The sequence below is a fragment of the Poecilia reticulata genome, chromosome 16 (assembly GCF_904066995.2).
Source record: "Poecilia reticulata chromosome 16, P_reticulata-male-v2, whole genome shotgun sequence".
Classification (NCBI taxonomy): Eukaryota; Metazoa; Chordata; class Actinopteri; order Cyprinodontiformes; family Poeciliidae; genus Poecilia; species Poecilia reticulata.
In genome coordinates, this window is record NC_088845.1 from 16,734,305 (window position 1) to 16,757,592 (window position 23,288).

General features: G+C 37.7%; 2 protein-coding genes across 3 annotated transcripts; one reads left to right on the forward strand and one right to left on the reverse strand.

Annotated features, from left to right (window-relative positions):
- Positions 1–296: 296 nt before the first annotated feature.
- slc25a40 (solute carrier family 25 member 40) lies at positions 297–7,292 on the forward strand. The gene is made up of 10 exons (XM_008431656.3): positions 297–499; positions 724–828; positions 2,574–2,633; positions 2,735–2,835; positions 2,993–3,060; positions 3,714–3,838; positions 4,265–4,548; positions 5,186–5,267; positions 6,398–6,478; positions 6,588–7,292. The coding sequence occupies exons 2-10, from the start codon at positions 729–731 to the stop codon at positions 6,719–6,721; spliced, it is 1,035 nt and encodes a 344-aa protein (XP_008429878.1). The 5' UTR covers positions 297–499; positions 724–728; the 3' UTR covers positions 6,722–7,292.
- On the reverse strand, positions 7,241–18,528 carry rundc3b (RUN domain containing 3b). 2 transcript variants are annotated; one of them, XM_008431658.3, is made up of 11 exons: positions 18,299–18,525; positions 14,762–14,877; positions 13,228–13,361; positions 12,710–12,795; positions 12,531–12,620; positions 11,584–11,664; positions 10,316–10,490; positions 9,858–10,015; positions 8,743–8,889; positions 8,257–8,318; positions 7,241–8,181 (listed from the first exon to the last, which is right to left on the reverse strand). In XM_008431658.3, exons 1-11 carry the CDS (start codon positions 18,373–18,375, stop codon positions 8,036–8,038), a joined length of 1,272 nt encoding a protein of 423 aa, XP_008429880.1. In that variant the 5' UTR covers positions 18,376–18,525; the 3' UTR covers positions 7,241–8,035. The 2 variants fall into 2 exon arrangements, with proteins under 2 accessions (XP_008429880.1, XP_008429879.1); XM_008431657.3 differs by having other exon boundaries at positions 7,241–8,318; positions 18,299–18,528.
- Positions 18,529–23,288: the final 4,760 nt, after the last annotated feature.

Below are 23,288 nucleotides of genomic sequence, written 5' to 3' on the forward strand. Positions count from 1 at the left end.
CGGAGCAATTGACTGTATTCCTCATTAAAAATGTAATTTCTTGCGTTGTCCTCTAACACAAACTCTTCATATTTGGCAACCCGGAGTTTAGGTAAACTCACTCCTGATGCTTGAAATGGACGTTTCCTTACAGATGCATAACATAAAAATGAAAGCGCTGAAATTTTAATAACTGTAAAATCAAAATTTTGTTTTACTTTTGAATTGAATACGATTTTTTATTTGTGCTATTTTTAAAAACTTGACAAATAATAAATAAGAAAATTGTAGAATGTGCTGCACTGGACCGCTTCGTTATGTCATCTTGTAACGTTTGCAGCGTAAACAGACATGCTAGTTGGTTTATGACCCCCTGAAAGTACACACGTGTTTCAGCTATGCTTTATTACAGCCTTTAGGACAGGAGTTACTCCCTTGTTTTTGGGAATTAAAAATCCTGAAAGGTACCACGATGATTGATTTCATAGAATACGTCAGTGGTGCTCTTGTATTTTAACAGGTAAGTGGTTAATTGAGCTAATAGCCTAAGCACGGTTAGCCACAAACCACGTCTTGCTACAGTAACAGTAACGTCTGAGATAAAATTATTTCATAATATGAGTCGCGTAACTAAGTCGCGAATTACTGCATTTTTTACAGCAAGCCATGGCGGGCATTTTAGATAATTGATCTACAGGAGTACGTATTATGTAAAATTGTTTATCTTTTTTTTTTTCTCCAAAGACGAAATGAATGGTCAAACTCAGGCTTCTCTTGCCGTCAATGGCATTACTCCAGCCCAGCAGATGATTTCTTCCTGTTCCGGAGCCCTACTTACATCTCTGCTCGGTGAGAAATCATAACATTAAACTCAAGCGCTATAGTCATCCTAATTCGTCTGTAAACTAGAGTCAGCTACTTACACCTGTTCGTGTCTCGTAACGCATAATTATCTATATAGATCAGTTATTTAGAGGTGCGTCTCAATAAATTAAGCAAAAATAATTTATTTCAACCGTCTATCTTTCAATTTAGGTGATTGATTATTTTTTGATGAGTCATTGCAGCTAGTTTAACAAAGTAAATATTAGGAGACTAATTTACATAATGATTCGTGATGATAAAACAAGCTGATCACCTCCATCGGTTCAGCAATTCATGCAGAAGGAATCCCACTTATTGAGTTCATAAATTGTTAGGGACAAGCCATATTTCTCAGTAAGCCAACATTTCTGTATCGAAATCCTGTTTTCGTTTGTCATGTGTAATATCGCAATTATAGAGAAACTGAATTTTGGATCTTCAGTGGCTTTAAGAGAAAAGCTTATAATCTAAGTTTATTTACTCCATATCATAAGTTTTACCCTTTCAATTGAATTAACTTGTACTTATTTAAATTTATTGATCTGCACCATTATAAACAGCGTTGCAAAATATCAAATTCTGGGCTGATTTATGAGCCCTCTGTTATGTTAAACATTGTATTAAACCTTCTGGTTATTCATCATAACAATGGGATAGTTTATATCTTAAAAAATTGCTATTGAACTTTAAACAAATATTCTGGATTTTTGTGTGTGTGGTTGGAGTAAAACGGGTCATTATCTTGTAATACTCAGATAATAGTCAGACCAGAAGTGTTAATGTTGAATGATATTTTCATCACTAAAATTCTTCCATGATGCAAAATATTGTTCTACTTGTAGTCTTTTAAAAGAATAAAATAGTTTTAAAGTTAAAATTAAAAATTATTTTATTTTATGGACACCAGATTTGACTTGGGATAGAAAATGCTGGTGAATCAACTTAGTTGATATGAATGATACTATATACTGATATCATCAAGGTGATTCAGAAAAATCCCTTTAGATGATCACCAGAAGGATTATACATTTTATAAGTTCAACATCAGTTCTTTTGTCCCCTTTTTATAAAAGCCATCAACTACTCTACTGGGCCTCACTTTTTGTCATCCCTCTGTCGACTTTCTTTATTTCGAGAACACACTGAGTCATATGCCATTGTTGACATGAAAATGGACTGGATCTAATGTCTGTGCCTTGCCAACTCCTAAAATTAGAGTGAAGTTAATAACCTTTAATCCCTAAACCCACCTTAATGATCCCTCCCAGCAAACTTCTAAAACTTCTGCTTTCATGGAGGAGCTCACACCTGCTAATGATTAGTTAATTACTGTGATCGGATAAGCAGCACCTGGCTGCTGCTCATCCTCTTAAATCCTCTGGAAGCTGTAAGGTACGACTTAGTTGACCACGAACACTGTTGCTGTGTTTTATCTTGGCATTTATGAATCATACCTTAACATAATGTCTTACTGTCCATCTGAGGTTTTATTAATAAAAGCTACTGTTAATTTCTACCAAAATTGACATTAATAAATAGCTAAAATATCCTATAAAAGATTCTGGCATTTTAAAGGAATCAGGTTGCAAAATATTATGCTTACAGATCATTTTTAATGTAAAAATGTTGTTTTATAATTTTTTATAGCTTTACCATAGAGATATATCAGTTTTAGTAAAACCTGTTTATGGTAAAACTGTAAATCCTGATCTGCTTCTTTATCTTTTCAGTCACACCTTTAGATGTTGTAAAAACCAGACTGCAAGCTCAGAACAATCCCTTGGGCAAAGGTACAATTTCTGAAAAATATTTTCAATTTTTCTCACATTTGGAAATATTGCATTTTCTACCATTCTTGCTAAAATTCTAAACGTTTAATATAATTTTACAGGCAAATATTTTGTCTACAGCAATGGACTCATGGACCACATATGTGTGTGTGAAAATGGAAAGGGCTGGTATAAAGCCGCCGGCCAATTCAGAGGCACCTTTGTAAGGTTTCACACACGCACTGGTTGCAATAAATAGTGTCAGTGTTTAGAGCTGCATGTTAGCTCTACGTTTTTGGTAAATGTCCTGTTTCTTGTGTGTAAATGGTAAAAAAAAATGTCCCTAATGGGTTTAAACCTCCCACTCTGCTTTTCTGCAGGACGCCTTCTATAAGATAGTGTGCTGTGAGGGAATCACAGCCTTATGGAGTGGCCTGCCTCCAACACTGTGAGTTTAAAGGTTCCTCTGTGTTGTATAGCCATGTAACATGTTGACTGCACAATACACAGGGATTCTGTGCAAAGTCTGAAAAAGTGTAAAATACAAGTCTTTTTTAGCTATTGAAAAAGTAAGCAGAATATGGAATAATTAGAAAACTTTAGTTTCCTTTCTTTCTTGTATAACAGTTGCATCCCTTCATCATATATTTTATTCATCCACCTGTTTATAGAGCTGTTCTGTATTGATTTGCTCTTTCACCGATATGTTGATTCATTTATTCATTCTTCTGTTTGTCCTTCCATCCATCATGTTTTTCCATACATTTATTTGGTTCTCCATCCATCTACGATTCCTTCTGATGTTTTTTTCTTCATTCATTTCTTCTCGACACTCTATTATTTGCAGTATTCATGTATAAATAGTCTAAACCCTTAATGTCAGTCGTTGAGCTTTGCTGGTCAATCAGTGTTTATTTATTTTACATTTAATGAAAAATGTCATTAATATTTGGTGGAAATCAACCAGTATTTGTAAAAATGGGTCATACCTACTACAAAATTACGTTCATATTAAGTGAGATACTTTTCTTTAATAAAGAATTCAGTAGAATCATTTTGATGGGTGTGGATTTTAACCCTCGTGTTTCCCTGTGGTTCCAGTGTGATGGCGGTCCCAGCCACAGTGATCTACTTCACGTGTTACGACCAGCTGTGTGCAGCTCTGAGGGCGAGGATGGGGGAGCGAGCCCAGGAGGCTCCGCTGCTAGCAGGAGCCATCGCTAGAGGTGAAACTCTGCTGCTCTTTTTGCTCTGCTCAAGGAAGAGCATTATTTTTCTTATCTTAGTCTGATGGAGGTCCTAGTTTCAGCTGAATTAATCAGCGATTTTATTAATTGTTGAAAATTAATTTCCTGAATAGTGTCTGAGGGGAAAGTTTTGCCCTTTAAACACCAGCTTAATGAATCTGATCCCACACTGATTTCATTACGAGAAAGTGAGAGGTCTCTCTGCCCTGATCCTCTGTCTCTCAGTTTAATAACGCCTCTAGGTGGTTATTACAAGCAGAATTAAAAAAAACTGTTTGTAATTCAATCATGATAAACCTGATCTCTTTTTAACCAAAATGTTTCTTGGAGCAAGCTTAGTTTCTGACACCATTCTCACTCCGGTTCTTTCCCTGCGACTCCAGTTTCGGCTGCTCTTTGTTTCAGTGGGTTCAGCGACCGTGATCAGCCCCCTGGAGCTGATCCGCACCAAGCTGCAGTCCCAGAAACAGTCTTACAGCGAGCTGACCAGCCTCATCCGCTCTGCAGTGCAGGCAGAGGGCTGGTGGTCTCTGTGGAGGGGTTTGGGGCCCACCCTGCTCCGGGACGTCCCCTTCTCCGCCATGTACTGGTACAACTACGAGCGGGGCAAGAGCTGGCTGTGCCAGTGGTATAACGTCAGAGAGCCCACGCTCACCATCACCTTCCTATCTGGAGCCGGGTCCGGGTCTGTAAGTGCCTCCCCTCCTCCTTCAGGATCCACCATCTTGGATGCAGAATTGGATGGCTTATGGTTTTAACTAAATTATTTGTTGATTTTCTTAGGTTTGTCACAATAACAGATTGTTGCTGCTACATTGTTCCAGAAGTTATTGCGACAGACGATAATCAGGTTTATTTATCAGCCACCCTTCATACTAAAATCAGCTCAAAGTTCTGTGCAGATTAATATAATAAACCCACAAATTAAAAATATTCACCCACCCCTTCCTCACATGGAAAAACACACAACAGTATGGAAAATGTCTGTTTTGAGACCATTTTCAAGTAAAATAATGTTAATGACATAATAATGCAATGCAAGAACACTTTCTCAAAGATCCAAAAAAAGCGTTAAATTCTAATGAACATTGAACACTGCGACTGGAAAACAATTTAAATACCCAAAATATAAGAAAAAAACACAATAGATACAAAAATAAAATTTATTATGAAATCTTTGACTTTTGTCATCCAGTTTTTGATATAAAGAGAGGAAAGAAAAGAGCTAAACCATACAAATGGAAATTATTGAGCTCAGTTTAAGTTATCATGCGATTGATTGATTGATTTGATTTATTGGCCTACTAATTAATGTTTGTTTTTCAGATTGCGGCTATCGTCACCTTACCCTTCGACGTGGTCAAAACAAGACGGCAGGTCGAGCTTGGGGAGCTGCAAGCTAAAAATTGTAATGATGACACTATTTATTGATTAATTACATGAAGTCTGTAAACATTGTTAATGCTTTTAGTGTGGTCAGGGATTAAAGATGTGGGGGAGTTTCATGTGCTCCAACCAGTTTGTACACATTTTAAAGTGTCACATGAGGCAGATGATTGGCATTCTCCTACACTTAGAGGGCCGGTCGTTAACATGGGACAGTTATTGGGGTCAAAAGTCAAAGCCCGATTAGGTTGGGATTAAACTGAGCATCAGTGTGTGACTTTCTCATTGAGTGATGCATTCATCTTCTTTAAACAATCCTGTCATGCTCGCTGTCTTGTAGTCAATGCAAACTGATAAACTGATCCTCCAGTGTTGGGCCGTTTACTGTCTGAGTCATTTTGTTGCTCTAAAGGCACAAGAGATTCAACGATACCTACAACAAAAAGACAAAATTGTGGCAAATTCAAGTCAATCGCTTTGTTAAACCAAATCAGCTTAAGGAAGGAGGAATTGTTTTTGTTCAGAAAAGGAAAAACATAGTAGATTGTCTATAATGACATACTACATTGAATTCAAGTTCAAGAAGAACTCTTTAAAATCTGAAATTAAGGGAGCAGTAACATGTAAGATCAACTATTTTGAGCTTTGGATCAAAAACTTGCCTGGAGTGTTGTTTTGATTCTTTACTGCATGTTTGCCTGACCACTTGCTCTCACGGAGCTCCTCTTCAGAGCTGCAGTTTTCCTGCGTCCGCCTCACAGAGCAACCCTCCCTCGCCACTCCCCCACTCCGTTCCTCCAGACTAGCAGCAGCAATTAGCAAACAGCTGGTGTAACTATGCATTTACTCAGTTCATTATAGGAGCTACTTCTCAGAGTAACATTGTTTAAAACATAGTTAATGGAGAAACGTTGTGATGACGTACTGAAGGCACAGTGTCAGAAAAAGCAGGAGCTTCTTAAAGAGACGGAAGCTCAATTTCAAGGTGTTCAGTTGCAAAGTCAATTTGATATATATATATATAGTATTTTATAACTGAACGTAACGTAGTTACTGGATTGTGCTTTGAAATGGCACACAGTGCTGCCTCTTTAACACAATGAATATAAACCTCTCACTGGCACTGAAGCTGGTTGCTTCCTGTTCCCTCAGTGTCAGGTCCAGTTTCCTCCTCCACGTTCAGCATCATGAAGAAGATTGTTGCACAAGATGGCTTTCGTGGGCTGTTTGCAGGTGTGTACTTATCTAATGTGTATCTGTCATCAGTCTGTCTAAACGAGCAGCATAATATAAAGCTGTGTGTGCGTGTGTGAGCTCTTAATGAGTGTTTTATCTCCGTCAGGTTTCTTCCCCAGGCTGATCAAAGTGGCTCCAGCCTGCGCCATCATGATCAGCTCATATGAGTTTGGAAAGGCCTTTTTCCGCAAAAACAACCAGGAGAGGATACTTCGGCAACTCCACTCCACAAACACGTGATTGTCCCCCACCCATGAAGCACGTCGCCATGGCTACAGCTGGATTATACATAAGAAAAACATAATTTTGCTCTAATCCTAAACACAGCAGCAGAAATAGGAGTGAAACTAATTATTTAAGCCTTTCCATATTTAGATAAATGTATATTAAATACATTAAAGTATTTATAATTTATTTTGTGATTTAGGCTATGAAGTTATTTTTTTCATGTAAAAGCAAAGTTGAGATTACATGTTGGACGTATGCCACAGCCAGCAGATGGCAGCCAGAGTTTGGTTTGTACTGAATCCTCGGATATGTGAGTTTCTCTGGAATCATGTGCACTGTGCCTGAAGATAGCTTTATCCTGCTGCTTCTCACCTAAGAGCCATGTTGACCAAACCGTGTCAAAGTAGAGGGACGACCGGGAGCCACAAGAACTTTATGAAAATGTGATTTCTCCAATGTTCTGATTTTATTTCCTCTGCATTTCCACGTCTTCCCACTCCACCTGTTTCTGTGGACATCAGCACAAGTGTCTGAAAGCAAGTTGTGTTTATTTAAAATAAAATATATAAAAAAATGCAAATAAGTGCCAGTTAATGTCTGTGCAAATGTCTGCTGGAATAAGCCGAAGGCAAAAAACCGTATTCAAGTGCCGAGGTAAACAGCTAATGACCGTGTATCCAAATTACTTTATACTGATGTCCTAAAGCAGGAAATGCTTGGTTTTTTATGTAAGTCAATGTAAACATCTAAAAACAAATTATATCAACTTGCCAGTAGATGACTATTAAATTTAAATACTGCGTCTTAGTATTTAAAGAAAACCCAGAAGTGCAGGATGATTACCTGAGAACAAAATACTGTGACGATGCAAAATGCACAACACTGACACTGGTGGCAAAACAAAAGACTAACATTTACATCTTCAATACACCAGTGGTTTAACCTCCAGTATCCTTCTGTATTAGAACACAAAATGGCATTGCTTCATTCAGTCTGCAGGAAAGTAACAACTGATCTGATCTACAGTCAGTATTTTTAGCACAATCTTTCAAAATCATCTGCAACAGTGAAATATGCAGTGAGAATTCGTACAGCAGCTCTAAAATCGACAGTTCCAAAGTAGGAGAGAAATTACGCCACACAGACGAGAAGCAAACTAATCTGAACTCATGTTGATAAACTTACATCAGTTGTGACAGTTTTCAGTCTTTTGGTGTTGCTGAGCTACACCAGCTCCTCATTCAGAGTTAAAGAACAGAAAAATGAGCATCAGTTCCTGACTCCTTTGAATTCTTGAACTGATGAGCTGTTTGGACGTCCCGTCTTCTATGACGGAGTGACACCTGGGCTGCTGATCTCTGTCGCTGGACTGGCCAAACACTCACTGGACCTCAGGCTGGCCAGAGATTTATAGCTGGCTACCGAGGTCAGGGAGCCACAGAGGCCTCTGAGAGACGGAGTTTCCTCTTTACCTGAACAACAAAGTGCACATTCAGTACGCATGAGACGGAGAAAGCAGGTATTTCTGTTAATGAGAGGAGACCTGCCTTGTGTGTTTGATGTGAGGCTCATGCCTGCAGACAGCTGCTCCAGACTCTGGAAACTCTTCCTGCGCAAAAATGAAGTGTAGCATTAAATGAGACTCAACCTTTCCTGTTTTAGCTCGGATAGGATTACAGAAATTACTTGTATTTACTTACTTCCACAATTACTACAGGACATTTTCTTCAAATTCAGTAACTGATAAAAGTTACAAGCAGCATCAAACTTAAAGCAAGACTTAGACTTTGCAGGAACTTTAATGTATCTGCCACCTTAAGCCTGGACTTTGATGTGGTTCTCTTTTGAGTTGTTGGACAGCTGTAACTAAAAGGTAATAATTTGTATGTTTTATGGTTTTTGAATCATACAGATGAAACAAAACCACTGTAAACATTTAAAGAAGTGAAATGCGATATGGAAATCAGTGACAATCAGAGCATGTTGAGTTAAATGAATTGGAGAAACTGGACAATCAAAAACAAATTACGCACTCCTCCCACTGCCCGGTGCTTTTCCTGTACAGCAGCGTATCCAAGGCAACGGCATTGGCATCCAAGGCATCTGGAGACGGCCACTGATTGGTCAGATGGGCTGTTAATTCCTGTCTGGAACGCAAGTCATTGTTTTTCAGCACAGTCCTGAAATCCAGAAAATGACAAAGCCAGCACTATTATTATTTAATTACCAAAGTAAACTGTGAAGTGTAGTAGAGCAGGAGCGTCAAACGGCTAAAGTCCTGCTTCTTCTAGAGGTCGCTCTGCTCCATCATTTCTAGTTCACGTAGCACAGTGTTAGAAGTTGCAAAAGACATGAAACCGGTCTAAAGGTTCACCTTCCAGCAGGAAAATAAAGTACAGCTGGAGCTGCTATCACCATCTCTGCTCCCAAGAAACTCAGTAAGTGTTTAAACCCATGATGGTATCTGTACGACTTTACTTTATACAACTTTTATTGTCACTGATTGTAAATAGTCTATATTTTATTGCTCAAATAGATGTGCATATTTTGTAATGTTTTTTATTAACCAACTGAGTTGCACATTAATCTGGACTGGACTATTTTTTTACTAAATGGTATTTATGTTGAAATTTCAGTTCGGTATCTTTATTGGGGAACAATTGTTTTGCATTTCAAACAAACAAACAAAAACAACAACGGTATTCTGTTTTGAAATATATTTTATGTCCTATATTTGTGTGAGTCTATTTGCTGTTATTGCCTGTCACAGTTATTCTCCCCATTGTGGGATAACAAAAGATATTTCAATTCTATTAGCGTAATAGATTAGAATCAAAGGATATTCAATTTACTAAACTGCGTCAGTTTTTCATATATAAATTATACGCTTTATAAAATATAGAAATCATCTAGAGGTTAGGAAGACTGTTGCGAGATGCTGTAGTTTAGTTTTGCTCATAACCACAATTTCTCACCATGTCAAAAGTGCATCCTGAGACATAAAGCCCTGCAGGCCCTAGGGTTCTTGATGCTCTAAATGTCAAGTTTGCAGTAAGATTTGCCTCAAAGCTCTCAGCCACGCGTACACACACACACACACACACACACACACACCGGCAGACGCAAACCCCCTCTAAAGAAGACTCACAGTTGGTTCTGCAGTTCCACTATGATATACTCAAGCTGCTGTTTCTCCAGTGTGTGTGAGAGGTGTGTGTCTGCCAGGCTCTGCTGAAGGGCTTTGTTGTGAGAAACGGCCTCCGACAGCTGAGCTTCCCGCAAACGGACCAGCTCTTCCAGGTAACCCTGAGGCGAGCAAACACACACAGGCACACACAAGACAGACTTGTTTGTTTATTCTCATGAAGGCACTGCTGTGCTAATGCATATTTGACACGTTTGTTTTCATGAAATACAAACAAAACGTGGCAGGACAAAAAAAAAAAAAAAAAAAAAGCACATTTTTAGACTTAGCAAGAGCGGTAATCCTGTTGTTTCTTTCTTGGCATTTCAAAAGCCAGGCGGCTACTTATCGTGAAAATGTCACGATATCTCATATAACGTCACCCGACACAAAGCAACACAAAACAACACAAAACAACACACCTTCTGCTCCAGAGCCATGCGATACTTCTGCTCAAAGCGTTTGCACTTGCTGACCAAGTTGCTCTGCTCGGTGAAGATTGATGCGGCGGTGGCCGTCTTGTCAGGGGTGCTGCTCTCGCTGCCGCTGCTTCCCAGAGTCCTCATCTCCTCTTCATCGCTGCTGATGCTGTCTGCGCTGCACAGGGAGCCAGACCTCATATCAGTATGCAGCCATGTTGGCCAAACTGACACACGTCTGACCTTTTGTTGCATTTAATCTCACTCCCTGACAGCAGGCAAAAGTTCTTGGGTATTTAAATGAATTTATGTGAGTAGGAGACTGGATGAGATATAATTTAGTTTATTTCTTAAAATTCGTCTGCAATTTTTTTTTTATTATTAGTATTTAACCACAATTTAAGCACACCACAGTTTGTTGTGTTTATGCTTTACAGCAAATCCGTCCACAATTATTAGCATTCTGTGCTCATTATGTGCAAAAATCTTTATGAAGATTTTTTTTAATACTTAAAATATGCCTTTAATTTCAGTACCTTTTTTCTCTGAGGAAAAAAAATCTATTTAATAGTTATTGCCACCTCAATATGGCTGAAAAACTCATATTAGTGATTCATATGAGTCTAGATCAACAATTATTGATTATTTTTTGTTTTAAATATCTGAAATACTGCCAAACTGGTGGCATGACGTTTCCTGTTTTAGCCACAGTTTTCACTTCCCGCCAATTTTAAGTTTTAATTTTTAAGCAGTGATGAGGCACGTCGGCAAAACCTGAAACTGCTGCTGTGCAAGTTACTCAACAGGTTGTTGTTAGGTAATCAAAGAGTAAATGAGTTACTAGGTAACCACAGAGCATTAGTTGATTCCACCAAACTTGCTGTGTGTGAGGCTGAGCAGCTAAAGCCTTTCCTCTGCCTACATCACCCAGAATGCTGTGCGGTTCTGGATCAGCGTTCAGTGAATATAATATAAATCGAATATTGGCGTCTATTGTGACATAAATCGTTATTGATTTATCGTTTTTAAGTTATATTTATATTTTACTTTTTAAGTATAAAGTAAATAGTAAATCTTGACTTTGTGAAACCAAAGTATTGCAAGCAAAGGCACCAATAAGGGTATTGTATGTTAAGCACATCTGCCTACTATATTTAAGGTTTACTTCTGCAAAAATATTTTTTTTTTTTTGGTAATTTTTTTCTTTGACATTTATTTGCGGTCCTAAGAGTGTCACACCGGTTTGATGTGAATCATTTCTTTGGATTTACCTCTGTGTAAACTTCAGGTAAGGCGTGTAGTCGATGACTGCAGGGCAGCTGTCGTCCAGACCCTCCCCTTTAAGACAGAAACTAAAAAAGAGAAAATAAGATTGAAAATCAAAGCACAGATTATTCTGTATTTTTAATCAGCATTTTTACAAAGTACTAAAACCTCTGGGGTCTTAAAAGATGCCCATACGTCTATCACCTGTGCTGCTCCTTCCAGTCAAATTTTAATACTGTAGAGAGATAGGTTAATTGCTTAAATTAAGAGCATTCTTGTCATTTCTTTTATTTTCTTAGTTTTTTTAGTAAAAGTTTTAACATTACTACATCTATACTTTGCAGAAAAAGTATTGAAATTAGTCTTTGGTTTAATATTTCTTTGATCTAATAATGCGTCTCAGCAATAAATCTGTTGAATGAAGCCACATTTGAAAAAAATAAAAACTTGAATAACCCAGTGAGAGGTTGCACATGTTATGTACTGTGATGTTGTGTAAGTATAAGTTTGAAGATTTGTCCAATTTTTTTGAGTAAGCTCGCTGCAAAAATACAAAATCTTTCCAACTTTTTTTTGTCTAGTTTCTAGTTGCAAGTATCTTTGTACATCTGAAATAAGACCAAACTTATAACATGGGAAAAATGTGTTGTTATAAGTGAAATAATATGCCAGTGGAACTAGAACCTCTTTTAATCAATAATAAGCAATTATTGGCTTAAGACAAGCTCTTATATCTTGATAAAAGTTACTTGTATGTTAGTTTTGTCTCATTTCAAATGTACTAAGATATTTGCACTAGAAGCTAGACCAAAATTACTTGGTAAGGTTTTGTATTTTTGCATTGCAGTAATTAAAATGGCCCCATTTCTTCCTGCCCAGACGATGGCATCAGTACAACAGAAGGGGAGAAAGTCTCACCACTTCATCTGCGACAGTAGATTATGATAAGAACCTGAAATCAATGGTGTTGAGTCCAATGAGCGTGTCAGCCAACAGCCCTGCCTCTTCTCCCAGTATGATCGCACCTTCCTCAAAAAACCTCCTAACACAAACACACAGATCATCAGCATTAATTCAGCTCACAGATTATTAGAGATTTAAGAGGGTTTTTTTTTTTTGGAATTTGAAGACCTGGTTGTTTTGAAGTCCTTCAGCGCAAAGGAGACATACTCTGACAGTCGTTTCTCCATCAGAACAACCCTGATCCACGCCCTTCCCTGCAGAGATGCAGACAAGAAATGTATCCCTAAAAAAACAACCAAACGTGCATTTATGGGTCAAAGGAAGTAAATGTTTGCATTAAATGTGTTAAAATAGAATTTAAAAAATGTCAGTGATGTTTACTGGGAAGCTTTATGTAGTTAAATAAAAATTTGATTGGCATTAAGGTTAAATTAATAACTGATTGCATAGGAATTTTGGCAAACTCTTATTTTTCTAAAATCACACATGCTACACTTTTGAGTAACAGCAATGTTCTCTATATGCACAAAGTCTAAATTCTGCCTTTTTTATTTTTGTAGTAGATGAAATGCATTTCTGACACTGTACGTGTTGAGTATGCATGTTTTATGCTCTTGCAGCTCTTCCCTAGCTCTCTCTGCAGTGTAGGAACATTTTATTTGATGCCGGCGTGGCGGGGGCTGCACCTTCGCTCTTGATGATCGCACATTTTCCATGCTCTCGATGCTTCGGATGCAGTTATGAGGCACTTTACTGCAGGCCGCTTTTACGTAATCCCAGAAACTCCGAGGACTCTCGTAGCCAAACCACGTCGTCTGACCTGAGCAGGAAACACGGGAATACAGGGATGATGTTGTTTTTTATTTGAAAAACATTTTCTATAGTTTGGTTTGGCTTGAATGATAAAAAAAAATAAGATTAAACTATTTTTTATAGTTACAAACTGCAAACTGCAGCAGTTAATTGTATTGTCTTTAGGTAAATGCTGGATCATATATAATATAGGAATGAATTGGACTGATTAAATTTTAATTCAGTTTGATTTTACATAACTGGATATAAAGTGGACTGTAAAGATTTGATTTATAAATAACTAAATTTAATTCAGTATCAATCATTTTCAACTGAATTGTTGTTTTTGATTGAACTTCCTATTTGTATGTGCGCTCTCTCCCATATATCAATGAACTTAATGCACAGTGACGACCAGAATTAGAGAAGATTAATCACATTATTACACAAGTTTTGAAAAAGTTTCATGAATTTAATCAAAAAGTATTTATATGACCTACAGGTGGATAAACACAAATAACATTATGACAAAGAAGAGTTAATGACTGCATCTAATCGGCATTAATTATATATATTTTTTAGAGTTTGCAGTAGTTGGAAAGGATTGTAAAATAGAAAAATAAAAACTAACATCTTAATGGTATTTATGTTATAGATCGACATTTGAACCTGACACTGATTTTAGATTTCACATTTCGGAAGTCAAATCATCTTGACGAGTCACATAGCCTTGCAAAAGTGTTAATGTCTACTGAAACTTCTCTAAAATTGCCAACATAATTAGTCCTCTGATCGACCAACACAAAGTAATGCACAAAAAAAGGAGGATTTGTGATTTTCAATATTCTGATAAGTGTTACATGTATCTAAATTCACTTCTGAGTCAAAACTGCAGAACCTGTTGCTGCAGCCAAAGCTGCAAATCTGTAGCAGCTTTGTGCATCAGGAGACTGGAATGTTTTCCTGTTTTCCTTTCCAAAGCAGCTCAAGCTCAAGAATCTGAAAATAAAGTTCAAGAATTGTCACAGGTTTTCAGTTTAGGTTTAGTCCACTCCAGCACAGGAATCTGATCAAATCTAAGCACTTTGCTGTAGCTGTGGACTGACAGACCAGCTTTCTAACCTCTGCTGAGGAAAGTTATCCCCACAGCATGATGCTTCCATTTTCAGCTTTTAAAATCCTAAAATGGAAAATGCCACATATCCTATTTTGAATGCAGGCAAAAACATTCAATTCTGGACTCATCTGAACAAAGGACCTTTTCCCACATATTTGCTGCGTCTCATACTGTTGCAGACTGCAGAGGGAATTTACTTTCTGCTGCTGGTTTACCGTAAAAATATTTGAGGCTGTAATAAGGCAACAATTTAAATGTTTCTGGAAAGCGACATATTGGTGTCTTTAACTGTGTTTATAACCTTTACATGCCTTTTAGCCGATGACTGAGGATGTGCTCCAGGATGGACACGAAGTTAACAAACTCTGGGGAAGAGTCATCAATGGTTTCGAAACAGGAGCGATCCAGAAGAGTCTTCACTGAAAACCTGAACAGAAACAAGATGCGCACCAGATTATGTTACTGTGGTTTCAAAACCACAAATTTTCATTCCACGTCTAACCTTTCCATTATCGATTATAAGCAGATAATATCCAGACCTGTCCACAGCAGCAGCGACAAGGCTTTAATTAATCTTCTGTGATGAAACCGGCCACAGCGTGCAGCACACAAAGCAACTCCATCTAATCTGATTTCAACTAATTATGCAGGAAGGAAAGTCGGCACACGGGGCTGCGATGCGTTTCAGGGTGCACATGTGCGCTCTGTGAATCCTGTCAAACTGCGTGTAGCCTTTGACACTAACTAAATAATCTAACTTCAAATCTCGCTCTGCCTCTTGCTGCTCCGCTTCGTTGCTTGGCAGCAGGATGACGATGGACAGTGAGCTTCCTGTGCAACACCAGATAAATCTCACCTGCATTTGTCTTTCAGAAACCTTAAAATATCTTTTTACACATGCATTTACCTTAAGTTTGTAAAAGCATAAAATTATTCATTTGCTCAAAATACATAATTATCAATCTGCCTGTTTCCGACGAAGGAGGGTTATTTTTATATCCTGTGCATTAAATGAAAACTTTGCAGATTTAATTAGAACAACAAATCTGTAAGGTTCAGCAAACTCCACAGCGTTGAGTCTAGCGTTGAATCAGTAAGGGTGCACACAGCACTTCTCAGGTTTTATCATTGCACACTACTGTGAAGGGGACTCTGCAGCCTGACATCAGAAAACTGCAAAGTTATGACCTGCAATGCAGCACGTCTATTGAAATGATGGTTTTTGTCATCCTAGCCATCACCATGTCACACAGATCCCAGATGAAAAGCTGAAAATGTGCTTAAATGAGATACAAAGGTTTACTCAAAGAAACACGATAAAGCAATTATAGGAAGTTATCATTGTAATTCTTCATAATATTGTTTCTAATATTTATTTGTTTTTTACGCTGTTCTGACAGACTCGGATTCAAACCGTACAACATTCAAATTAATGCATTTCTCTTGCATAAAATCTGTGCTGATTGTGTTTTCACTTGAACCAACTTAAAGTATCGTCTGTTTAGTTTCTGTATGTGTAGTGCCGGGGTGTCCAAAATGTGGCTCTGGGACCATTTGTGGCCCTCAAAATATTTCTGCCTGGTCCCCCGAATGTAATTCAAGAATAGCATAAATCTGGTCCAGTTGCACATGCGGCTGATGCAGATGAAAGTATCTTTAAAAACATTAAAGGTGAGATTTTTTTCTGTCAAATTAAAATCCTCCAATGAAAAATGTCAGGCACAACACAAAGATTCAGACTTTTAATAAGCACAATTTTTGCTTTTACTTTAATTTAATTGTAAATAGGACCACAAATATCTACCAACTTGCTCAAAAGCTGACCTCGGCACAACAATTTATGAACCTCGACAAAATAAACCAAACATTTCCACCTTTACCAAGGCAAAAAATTATATATTTATTATTTTATATCTAGCTGTCATGCTTATCCAATTTGCCTATGCAGTTGCCTGTGTTGCACAGGAAACGAAAACTATTTGGATAAGAGTTGTTTTTTGGGCGGGGGGGACTCCAGAATGTAAACACTGCAGCTCCTGTCTTCAATCACAGCTGCCTGGTGATAACTCAATCAATCTTTAACCTTTGAAGCCTTTATTTGCTGCTGCAACAAAACGAAAAGCACAGAAAGGCAATCTGAATTAAACTGCTGCACATTACGCTTTTGTATAAATCATTAAACAGAATCCAGAGAAAGCCAGTTTGGAAAGTCCATGTCTTTTTTCTAATTAAAGCTGCTGCTGCATGTCTACAGTAATGCTTTGTCTTCTCTCTTGCAGCCACAAAGTTGCTCCTTTATGCATCCTTAAACATCACTGCAAACATTTAACTTTATAAATGACAGAAACACAATACGTATCTATTAATTTGCTGATGTTGCAGTTGAGCAATGTCAGGCAATTTGAAAAAAAAATATTCAGATTTGAAATCTTAAACATTACATTATGCAGCAGTAAAACTCCAACTCACTAAAATCTGAGATCTTATTTTTTATTAATTTTAAGGTGAAAATGGGAACCTATAAAAATGAAATAAACAGAACAGATAAAAAAAATAGTTAACATTTTTTATGGATAAACTATGGAATAAAAAAGGAGCAACAAGCCACAGTTACCTCTGCTTTTTGCTCTAAACATGGAGAAACTGGTCAGCTGATGCATAAACAATGAGTGGTAATACGAATGGTTTTTACTAGATAAAAAAAGATTATAATGTTAGAAAACTTTAACAACAGTAACATCTTTAAAATATTCAAAATAAATATAAATGAATGAGGTCAATTGTGTTAAATTCAAGTTATCAGCTGGATATCAGCACATCAAAAGTAAATATTTTATTCCTACTAATTATTTTCCCAGTAGGTTTTGTTCATTATAAAATACTTTGTATTTTCTCTGCTCTTTTTACTCCCCCAGTCAGGCCAGTCAGCATTAACGATGACTAATGTGGAGGCAGGGACAGTTTGGCAAAACACCATCCTCATCAGTGAGTAGCAGCCAGTTTTAATTGTATTAATGCTTAATTCTTGAAGAAAGGTTGCTTTTCGTTTTCTACAAGCATGGAGCGGACTGCTCTATTACCAGGTTTGTTTTCTGAACAGCTACTGCCAAGACAGAAAAAGATGTACACCCCCACACGTTCCTCCTCCTTTTATGATGTGTTTACTGTCAAAAAACATTCACTGGGGACTGCCAGCCAGTATCTGACATCTGCCAGCAGGACTCAAAGGGCCGTAAATCAATAGTCTGAACAGTAAATGACAAAAAATAAGGCAGGCAATACAAGCAGATGACAAGTGTTTGCTCACCTCAGCATCAGCCTTTCTTATAGTCTTGCTGCTTTTTAAAAGTGAGCAAGCATATACAACTAAACATTTACACTATTATGCAGATTTCTTTATTTAAGTTGCATTTGGCTTTCAAATAATCTTTTGCACTAACTGAATTGCTCACCTACTTAAATATAAAGAGCAAAATCTTTGCGTTGGGTCTGTAAGACTGTAGCTTTAGCCGTGCACTGAAGTGAATGTGAAGGTATCAAAACAGAAATATGAGTGTATGAATGTTTAATGAAGAACTCAGGAGGCTGTTGGTGTGTGACTGCGATAAACTGGATGACATTAAGCTACTGTGCAGCACAGGCAAACCACCACATACCCACTTTATCCAATCAGACCTCATTTAGCAGAAGGCGAATCATGAGCTTTGTTTAGTCTTGCTATAATTAAAAATAAACCACTGGATCTAAAAAAAAAAAACAACAACAACAACGCTCTGCCAACAATCCAGCAGCAGACGCAGTTAATCCTCATTATCGTGAAAATAAATCAGTAGGACAGAATCCTCTACCTGCAGACTGTGAGCAGGTTCTTCCTCTCCACCACGGCGCTCCTGCCCGCTGCCCGCCTGCGGCTGAGCGACGCCATCCTCCGGCCCCGGCTGGCGTTTGCGGCGGTGCGGTGACCCACTCTGCTGCCTCAGATCGAGGGCAGGACCAGCGATGTTCGTCACCACAGAGCCGAAGATGCTCCAGTGGAGAAGAGAGCAGGAGGACAACACTGAAAAGACGCGCAGAGAGCGCCTCCTGTTGGCCCTTTCAAAATAATAGCATCTGAAATGTACCAAATGTTTACTGCTCCTTATTTAAAACTAATAATAATAATAATAATAATAATAATAATAATAATAATAATAATAATAATAATAATAATAATAATAATAATAATAATAATACACGAACTATTAAAAGGTTCACAAAGCTAATAGTCTTGGTTTAATACTGATATTTAGTTCATTGTTTATGTGTAATATACACCAAATATGTTTTTATTTTAATATGGAGTATTTTTTTATATACTGGGACCCGTTTTTATTTGTGATTGTCTTAAACTGCATTTTTGAAATGTTGTAGAAAGTCCTACAGCGCCATCTAGTGGCTTTAAATAAGAATAACTCTAATCTCAACAAAGTATGTCTGTCCCCTGCTGCTCTTTTTACTTTGCTTTCTATTTTAGCATGTTCAACTTATCTTTCAGGAGATCATCGTTATACTACTTAAATAAATAAATAAATAAATAAATAAATAAATAAATAAATAAATAAATGTATTTATTTATTTATTCATACATTTAAGGAGAGTCCTTTACCCCAATGGTAAGAAACATTTTAGAAAAATAAATCATGGTTCTATCTTTGGGTTTTTTTTTTTTTATTTGTTTGTTTGTTTGTTTTACTGTGTCTACCTATTTGTTGATTATCCAAACCTTTCTTTACCCAGTGGATAAAGGGCAGAAATTATTAACTCATTTATTTTTATGCAATATTATTGATTTTATATGACAAGAAGCTTCTTTTTCGAATGAGTGGATATGTCTTCTTTCTTTCTCTTCAAAACAAATACATATGTTTTGATTGCCATTAAAAGGTAAAAGGTGACATTTGACAGAATCCAGAATTATAAACATTTATTTTATGGTACAAATTGAAACACGGTGACCAAAGGTGAGATCTGATAAGATTAGTTAGCATTAGATATTTAATTATGATGTCCAAAGAATTTATTAGGGAATAAAAGTTGAGAGAGATTTTCAAGTGCAGCAAATTACTTCCTGTCAGATCATCTGATGTCAGTTTTGGTTACAGAAGCAGCTGTAAGATCTGTCTCCTACTGTACTCGTAGTTGTGAGAGTTTAGCTGCTGTGTTATATTTTTGTGTTGGTTTATATATTTTGTCCCGGGACTTTTCAACCCAAATTACAACACTTAATCTGTTGGAATATAAATCTGACAAATCTTCAAACATATGTTCCAAATTACTTTATATGTTCAGTTTTTGGTCGTAGGGTTCATTTTTTAATGTCCCTCTGAATTCTTTATTTCATTCGCATACTGTCTGGTGAGAAGCTGAATTACAAATAACGCATTGTATACATGTGTGGCGCCCCCTAATGGGTCTTCTGTGACATTGTTTCCAGTGTCAGCATTTCACTTTTCCCAGTTTTTTTTTACACAAACGGTTTATTTTTAGTTGCGTACTTTCTTTATTTTTGATGATATAGTAAAAAATTATCTGATCCTTCAGATCAGATAATTTGCCAAATTGTTGTTGAGACAACATTGGATATTGACAAATATGTATTAATAATAAAGCAATTTAAATATTTGTGTACCCAGCTAAGTTACATTGGAACCACATATTAAGTTTCCAATTTAAAAAATGGCTCCACTGTAAGAGTGTAAAAATAACTCAGGTATTTAAAGCATGGACAGTGCTTCGCTGACAAGACAGTTAGCAGCAGGACCGGAAGGCTAGCGGAAAATATGACAACCACTACAAAGTCTGGATATTTTAATGGCCCGAATGCAGTAGCCCACTGGGAGTCGAAACACACTAAAGCAGGCATGTCAAACATACGGCCCGCGGGCCGGACCCGGCCCGTTGGATGATTTAATCCGGCCCGGCATAAATTTCTGAGTCTCTAGCTCATTTCTATCAAAAGTTGTGATTTTTTAAAATAAATATAAATCAAATGCTCCCTCCGGTCGCTAGAGGGCAGTAAATGTGTAAAAGCGCTCACGTCCAGCATGCGGCACTGATAGAGTTAGTCACAGGATGTAAACATTCGCAACGTGATGCGTCCAAGTAAAAGTAAACCGGCAATCTTACTTCACCATTCACCACTACTAAACAAGTTATCGGTCAACACACCCTTCCCAAAATGGCACTGTCAAAAAAAAGAAAAGTGGACACGGAATGCAGAGTTTTCCAGGAAAAATGGACTGAGAAGTATTTATTCACGGAAGTGAACTCAAAACCAGTGTGCTTGGTATGTAATCAGCAAGTTGCAGTGTTCAAAGAGTTTAATATTCGGCGCCACTATGAGACTCATCATAAAGAAAAGTATGACCACTTGAAAGGACAAATAAGGAAAGACGAGATAAACAAATTGGTCGCTGGTCTGAAGAAACAGCAGTCTACTTTTACACGCAGCCGCGATATTTCTGATGAGGCTGTAAGAGCCAGCTACATTATTGCCAACGAGCTGGTGCAGGCATCCAAGCCATTTTCTGATGGGGAGTTTGTAAAAACATGCATGCTTAAGGCTGCAGAAGTCGTGTGCCCTGAAAAGCGACCTGCTTTTGCCAATATTAGTCTAACAAGGAACACTGTCGCAGATCGGGTGACAGAACTCTCAAGTGACTTGAGCAGCCAACTGAAAGAGAAAATCAAGTCATTTATCGCATTTTCAATTGCAATTGATGAGAGTACCGATGTCACAGATATTGCTCAACTGGCCATATTCATTAGAGGTGTTGATGAAACTGACCATCACCGAGGAGCTGCTTGAATTGGTGCCCATGAATGACACCACAACAGCAGATGACATTTTCAGCGCTCTCGTTGGAGCGCTGGACAAGGTGGGAGCGGACTGGTCCCGTGCCGTGAGCCTGGCTACCGACGGTGCGCCATCAATGGTCGGGAGAAAGGCAGGCGTTGCCACAAAATTCCGTGACAAAGTACAGACTGCAAATGGAGGACAAGAGTTTTGGATATTTCATTGTATTTTACATCAGGAGGCGTTATGTTGTAAAACACTGCAAATGGACCATGTTATGAGTGTGGTTGTGAAAACTGTCAATTTCATCAGAGCGCGCGCGCTAAATCACCGTCAGTTTGACACATTTCTCAGTGATAATGACATTCATGCTGGCCTACTATACCACACTGACGTGCGGTGGTTAAGCAGAGGTGCAGTACTTAAGCGCTTCTTTGAGCTACGAGGGGAAATTGGACAGTTCATGGAGAAGAAGGGATGCCCAGTAAAGGAACTTAAATGCAAGGAATGGGTGCAGGATCTTGCGTTCATGGTTGATATTACACAACACTTGAATACACTGTGGGAGACGCAGCTATCCAACGGTGACACCGCGCATTTCTCTTGTCTCACAGCTGTGCGTCCGAAGGCACCGGACCGTCCCAATAATGATTTGGATAAATATAAAGATAACATAACAGATTTACTGCGAGAGTTTGAGCAGAGGTTTCAGGTATTCGGTGAACTTCAGAACAAATTTGGCTTTTTTCGCTTGCCATTTACAGCGAAGCCTTCTGATATGCCAGCTGACATTCAGCTCGAGCTTATTGACTTGCAATGCGATTCCGCTATGAAGGATAAATTTAGGACAGTGGGATTGGATACGTTTTATCAATATCTCGTGCCAGGTTACCCCAAATAAACAGCCATGGCTGCAAAGGTTCTATCCATGTTTGGGACTACTTATCTTTGTGAACAGGTGTTTTCGGTAATGAATAATAATAAAACAAAGCAGCGCTCAAAGTTAACAAATAAACACTTGAATGGCATTGTTAAATGTGCTGCTACTCAGGATTTGACACCTAATGTCGATGCACTTGTGAAGGCAAAAAGATGCCAAGTTTCAGGAGCCAGCAGCAGCAAGTAGACTGCAGGAGTGCATTGAGAGAGAGAAAAAAAGTGGGATGACACGATTTTGTTTGCACTTGTGAATGCAGATAATTAAAAATACGATTCATCTGGTTTCATATTAAAGACAATTGATATTGTGTAGTATGTTCTCAGCTTCAGTAGGCCCAGCCTAGTAGTTTGATCTGGCGTAGCCTAATCTTATTGCCCATGCACTGCACTTTTTTTTTATTTATTTCAAAGCAGTATGACAATTAAGGCGAAAATATTTTGTTCATAGCTCCCACTTGAGTTTGTTAATGTGGTGAGTTGGTTCAGGTGTAAAACTACATTCAATCAACTGTTAAAATAAACCAGTTGTTAACACATTCATACCCAAACATGAAAATATTTTTTTTCCCCTGTTTGTTGAATAAATGTGTTGTGCTCAGAAAAGATCCCTTGTCATCTATAATTATGATATGTAGGGTAGGCCACAAATGTAGGCTGAATGATAAAGCATAGTACTGAAAAACAAAGCTAAATATTTGGAGATGACATTCTTTTACTGATCCGGCCCACCTGAGAACAGAAAGTCTGGATCCGGCCCCAGAGCCAAACTGAGTTTGACATCCCTGCACTAAAGGTTAGGATATATTCATTTTGTCTTTAGCAAAGAAGTGATCACGGGTCATAAAATGGCACGTGTTGTTCACTAACAATAGCTTAGGAGGAGCAGACATGATTTTATTTAAAAGAAGTAGAGCTGGGACACGATTAAAATGTTTAATAGATCAATTAATTTTATTGAAAAGTATTTATGAACAAAATTTTAAACTTAAAAACCCTGTTTGCTACATAAATGGACATATGAGCTCAACAACAAAGACGTGTAAGGTTAATTGTGTTACTTAGCT